The 5515-nt window shown below is 38.2% G+C and overlaps 1 protein-coding gene across 1 annotated transcript in view; it reads left to right on the forward strand.

Moving 5' to 3' along the window:
- TFAP2D (transcription factor AP-2 delta) overlaps positions 1-4765 on the forward strand; it is a 51905-nt gene extending 47140 nt beyond the window's left edge. Inside the window, exon 8 of the mRNA XM_033103190.1 lies at positions 4378-4765. Coding sequence (XP_032959081.1) covers positions 4378-4597 — 220 coding nt within the window. The 3' untranslated portion in view covers positions 4598-4765. The remainder of the gene's footprint in view (positions 1-4377) is intronic.
- The last annotated feature ends 750 nt before the right edge of the window (positions 4766-5515 follow it).

Raw genomic sequence — 5515 nt, forward strand, 5'->3', positions numbered from 1 at the left:
ACAATTTTTTAAAGATACATATAGCATCTTATTTGCCACTTGCATTAAAATCTGATATCCTTGCCTGTCATTTATGTTCTAAGGCCACCCAACTCCTCATCCTCATATCAATGACTGAGATCTTACGCTCACCTGTCTGTTTTCTTCCCATTGTCTTCTCTGGGTTCTCGTTTTACATTTTTGAAGGAACTGTTGTTCCTTTCTCCTCAGAATTCTATTAAGTCCTCTTGTCACGTTGACAAACGTTTATCCTTTGGCAGGAGCGCATCTTTTTCAATATCTTAATCAAGGGATCAGGAAAATTAACTCCTTTTTTTCAGTATTGTTCAAGGAGCTTTGAAAGGTGAGTGACTTTTGATTGGCTGACAAGAAGAGGTAGGACAAAGGGGCACAAATAGGAATACCCATCAGAGGTTTGGGAATGGAGAGGAAATACCCCTGAGATAAGCTTTTCAAAACATAAAGCAATAGGACATAAGAGTGCAAAGGGTGAAGGACCGAGGCCTGGGAAATGCAAGTACATTAAAAAATCGGGTATATCATCTGTATCCTCTGTCAGTGTTCAGCAACATTTTTTTTTAATGTGGCATGAAGATGACACATCTAGCACAATGCTAGTTGTCTCTTTCACTTGTCTTGTTGAGAATAAACTTTTAGATGAATTTGAATTTAGAACAACTTCTAGATTTTGATTACATACTTCACACCATCCTGGTTACTATTTAACTCTGTTAATATTTGCTTGTGAAATGTTCTCTGATGTTAATCTGATGGAAATATATGCAAATGTCAAGCATGACTTAAATACTGTGTTTGAAAAATAGTATTTATTTTCTAAAGACAAAAACAATCTTCATTATCAAAGATTTTAGAGATTTGACTATAGTGGATTGCCTTACAGATGGCCTTAGTTTATTTTCTGTCTAGGACTGAAAATCAGCCTTACTTCTGTTTTTCTTTTCTTTTTCTATATATTCTATATTATTCCTTTTCTCTTTTTTGTATGTCACTCTGAGTGATATAACACGTCTATTTTTCTGGAGTGGTTGGGGCTAACAGAATAGCATGATGTTCCTAGATTTTGAATCATCCTGTGATTTCATACTTTTTTCTGTGCTATTCTAATGTAATATTAGAATATTTTAATTGTTTGGATTCATAAACCACACTGAAAACTACTAGAACAGAGGCTATCCTTTGCATTTAGTATTATCCTATGCATATTTTTTGATGTACATATAATGTTAAACTAACAAAATTTACATAATATTTTTCATGTCAAAAGATATCACTTCAAGTAGTTACTTTTCTTTTTCGTTGTTGTTAATTTTTATTTTATTTTATTGGGGAATATTGGGGAACAATGTGTTTCTCCAGGGCCCATCAGCTCCAAGTCGATGTCCTTCAATCTAGTTGTGGAGGGCACAGCTCAGCTCCAAGTCCAGTTGCCGTTTTCAATCTTTAGTTGCAGGGGGCACAGCCCACCATCCCATGCGGAAATTGAACCAGCAACCTTGTTGTTGAGAGCTCGCACTGTAACCAACTGAGCCATCCGCCTATCCCAAGTTGTTACTTTTCTTAGGTTGCATGTACCACAATAAGTTTCAGACTTCTCTGTTGAGCTCAGAGGTCTTTTAGCTTCCATCATCTTCTGTCCACATCCTGGGTTTTAAGAAGAGCACACTAAGCATTTGTACAGGTGAATTAAAGCTTAGAGTTAGAAAGAATCTTGCAGATGTAGTCAGACCATTGTCATCTCACAAGGCTAAATAACTTCCCCAAATCACAAAGTGCTTATGGTCAGAGCCCTTGTGAAGACGTGGTACACCTGGTTCTCACTGCAGGGCAAAGCTGACAATGCAACCTGCTAATGATCAGATACGTATTTTAGAAGCAAGAAAGGCCATCAGCCAAGAAGGGATACCAGCTTAAGAATCTCTCTTTACGGTGGCAACTCTTCTCAAGATGGATAATTAAAGCATTTATATTGATCTCTCCACTTTGTACTTGACTTTTAAAATCTTGGTCTTAGACCAGAAAGTGAGTAGGAATAATTAACATCTTCCAGGCCTACAAGTCTGCCCAAAGAACACAGAGAAACTAAGCTAACGTGACTTCTCAAAGAAAAGTAGTAAAACGCATCCTCAGAAGAACATAAGCACGAAGGCAATACAGAATATTAGATTTCTCAGGAAAATTTTTTCACTTCTTTGAGACTTAGTTTCTTCATCTGTAAAATGGAAAGAATAATACCTGCTTCTTAGTGCTGATACCAGGATTATATGAGGTGATACAGAATAAAGCACTTAGAACAGGGCCTAGCACACGGTCAAGGCTTAAATATTGGCTATTCACTTTAATTATTAACATGGTGAAACTAAATTCTGCATACTCAGCAGTAGATAAAGAAGGCAGTCACAACCGAGAGGACTTGGTAATACAGAGGAAAATAAAATTCATCTAATGGTACAAGAAGCCATAAACAGGAATAAAGCATGAGAAAAGAGGCAGGTTGTACCCAGGGCCACCGGGACATCAGTGGATGGCTTCACTCAGCTCTTTTTGTGGGTGCGGCTATGATTGATTCTTCCACCACTCAAATCAATTCCATTTGTTGTCCAGACTCCCATATCGATCCTAAAGCATATGGATTCTCCTCTAGTTATCTCATTGTGGAAATGGAGCTAAAATCAGTATTCCTGCTCAGAGGGCAAGGCACTGCCGAAAAGATATCCATATGCTTTACTATGCTGATGTCTGAAATTACCAATTCTGGTGTACATAGTTGCCCAAGCAAGGACCATTCTGGTGTTCTAAATAATTGGAGACTGAAGTATTTTTTCCTTTTTTTGTATGTTACTTGTGACCTAGACATAGGGAACGCTTTGTGAAATGTCCAGATGAAAGATGCGAGCATCCTGTAGAGTATAATGAGCAGCATGCAGAAAATGTTACCCTTACTATAAATATCCCACAGCCAACAATATGTATCATTTATTAAACACTTATTACAGGCCTGGCATCATTATCCTGACCCTTTGCATGGATTAATAGAAACAACAATTTTTTATGGTAGATCCTATTGTTATCCCCACTGAGGAATATCAGTAAGCTGCCTGAGACCCTAAATCTCTCATTTGCATTGTTCTTAAAATCTTATTACTTTTGTTCCTAAAAATTACATACCCTAAGATGGTTAACCATCTAGGTAAAATATTATGGAGGGTCGTTCTATCTGATTTAAAAACTGCTAATGTCATAACAACTATAGCAACCTAGGACTTGTAGGCAGTTAATAGTTTTTTGGGTTTTTTTATGTGCACTGTATATACCATGTTATATATTGTGTATACCATATATATTGTAACATATGCATAAAATATGTCAAGCATGTATTTCTTTATTATTACAAGTATGAGTTGTGGGGAGAACCCTGGCAGACTGTCACTTCAGAAACAGTTGATCAAATGAATGAATATCTGGGTGACATCTGTTCACAAGAAGAGTGAATCTGCAATTATGTATTTGCTCAACTAGAAATGACATTTCTCAAGGTTGGAAGGGCTACCTATGCTGAGATTGCCCTGACACTCCCCACATTTGCTCATTAGTTTTGATAACTAGTTAATTAGTTAGCTGCTAAAACCCAAACATAGAGTGGTTTACATACGATAGAATTTTACTTTTCTCTCATTTAGGAGACTGGAGTTGAGTGGGTTCCTTCCATCTTGTTCTGTCCCCACCACCAAGGTGATTATCCTTATCTGCATAGCTGTGGAACTATTTTGAGAGGAAATAAAGGGCACTCAATTTCCTTTTAAGCAGGTGGTAATCACATATATACAACACTTCCCTTCGTGTTCTACTCTGAGAGGGTTAGTCCCATGTTCAAAGCTAGCTACGATGGAACCTTGGAAATGTAGTCTCCAGCTGGATGGCCACATGCCCAGACAAAACTACATTACTATGAAGAAGAGAAGAACGAAGTCAGAGAAACAGCCATCAGGCACATTCAGCCAGTTTTGATTTCTTGTATGATCTATGTCCATACAAGTGCAGATGCCATCCTCGAAAATGAGATGATTCCCATACATAGAAAGTTGTATGTTCTGAGTTTCTTAATGAGATAGAGAATCAGAGTCAAGTCATGAGTTAAACATGCAGACTTGCAAGCCTATCAATGACAAGTCTTCTTCCAAATGTGTCCTAAATATCTTACGGTCAAAAGCAATAGATTGACTTGTATTCTATCTTCCATAATGCTTGGCACCACTTAGGAACATAATAAATGCCTGTTGAATTGAATGATCTGGATAAAATGGGGGATTTATTATCCTGTATCATGCTGTAAGTTGTTCATCTCTTTCTCATTTCCAGTTTGATCACTCATGGCTTTGGAACTCCAGCAATATGTGCAGCCCTAAGCACTTTCCAAACAGTCCTCAGTGAAATGCTGAACTACTTGGAAAAACACACTACCCACAAAAACGGTGGAGCGGCAGATTCTGGCCAAGGACATGCCAACTCGGAGAAAGCCCCCCTGCGGAAAACTTCAGAGGCGGCCGTGAAAGAGGGCAAAACAGAAAAGACAGACTAGCTACATCAAACAGAATCTATTTCCAGAGAGTCTTGCTGCTGATATTTTTTCTAATATATATATCATTGAGGGTGATTAATCTTCAGTGGACCGAATCTCTACCCTCCCCCGACCCTCCATAAAAAACAAAAATGGAATTGAAAAATGAAACAAAAAAGGACAAAACCACAAAAAAAAGGGATAAAAAAACAGCAGTGTAACCATGTGATGACATTGTCACTTTTTTATTTTATGTTATGATAAACTCCTTTTGTGCACGTAATTTATTGTTCTGAATTACATACATCACAGTTTTTAAGCACTTCTGGACTTTGGAGAGGCAGCACATGCTTTTTCACATCTAACTGATGCACTTTCTTACCCAACTATATAGTTAGGGATCAGAAAGCATGACTAACCTGGAATCTACCACCAGTGCTTACAGCTCCAGTCTTTCTTGACTTAATTCCCCAGTGACAAAAGAGTGCCTCTTTCCATTAACTAGACCAATCTAGCAATCAATCCGTCAATAAATGCTTTGGGAACTGAAAAGGGCAGTCATGAATCTTTGTCTTGAGAACTGATAGAAATTCTAAAATTTTGGTCACCCATCACCCGCGTAACTGCCAGTGCCTTGGTGGTATTTAAAAATTCCAGAAAACTCTGTTCCTTCTGTGTATGACTATTCCCACCCCACCCTAGGTCCCTTTTTATTTTTCCCTGATAGATAAGAAGAGACTCAGCATAATACTGAAGAGATAAGAGATGAACTTTTCTATCCATTCTCCTCTCTCACACCAAACCTAACACTTCAAGGAAACAGACTGCACGTAATAGGGTCAGGGCAGGATGGGTACAGCTAAAGGTAGATTTGCCACTCCTGGGCTCCCGATGGAAAGTAGTAGTGTGGTACTGCCTGGAAAAGCACAGGACCAGGAG

The sequence above is a fragment of the Rhinolophus ferrumequinum genome, chromosome 3 (assembly GCF_004115265.2).
Source record: "Rhinolophus ferrumequinum isolate MPI-CBG mRhiFer1 chromosome 3, mRhiFer1_v1.p, whole genome shotgun sequence".
In the NCBI taxonomy this organism is placed as follows: Eukaryota; Metazoa; Chordata; class Mammalia; order Chiroptera; family Rhinolophidae; genus Rhinolophus; species Rhinolophus ferrumequinum.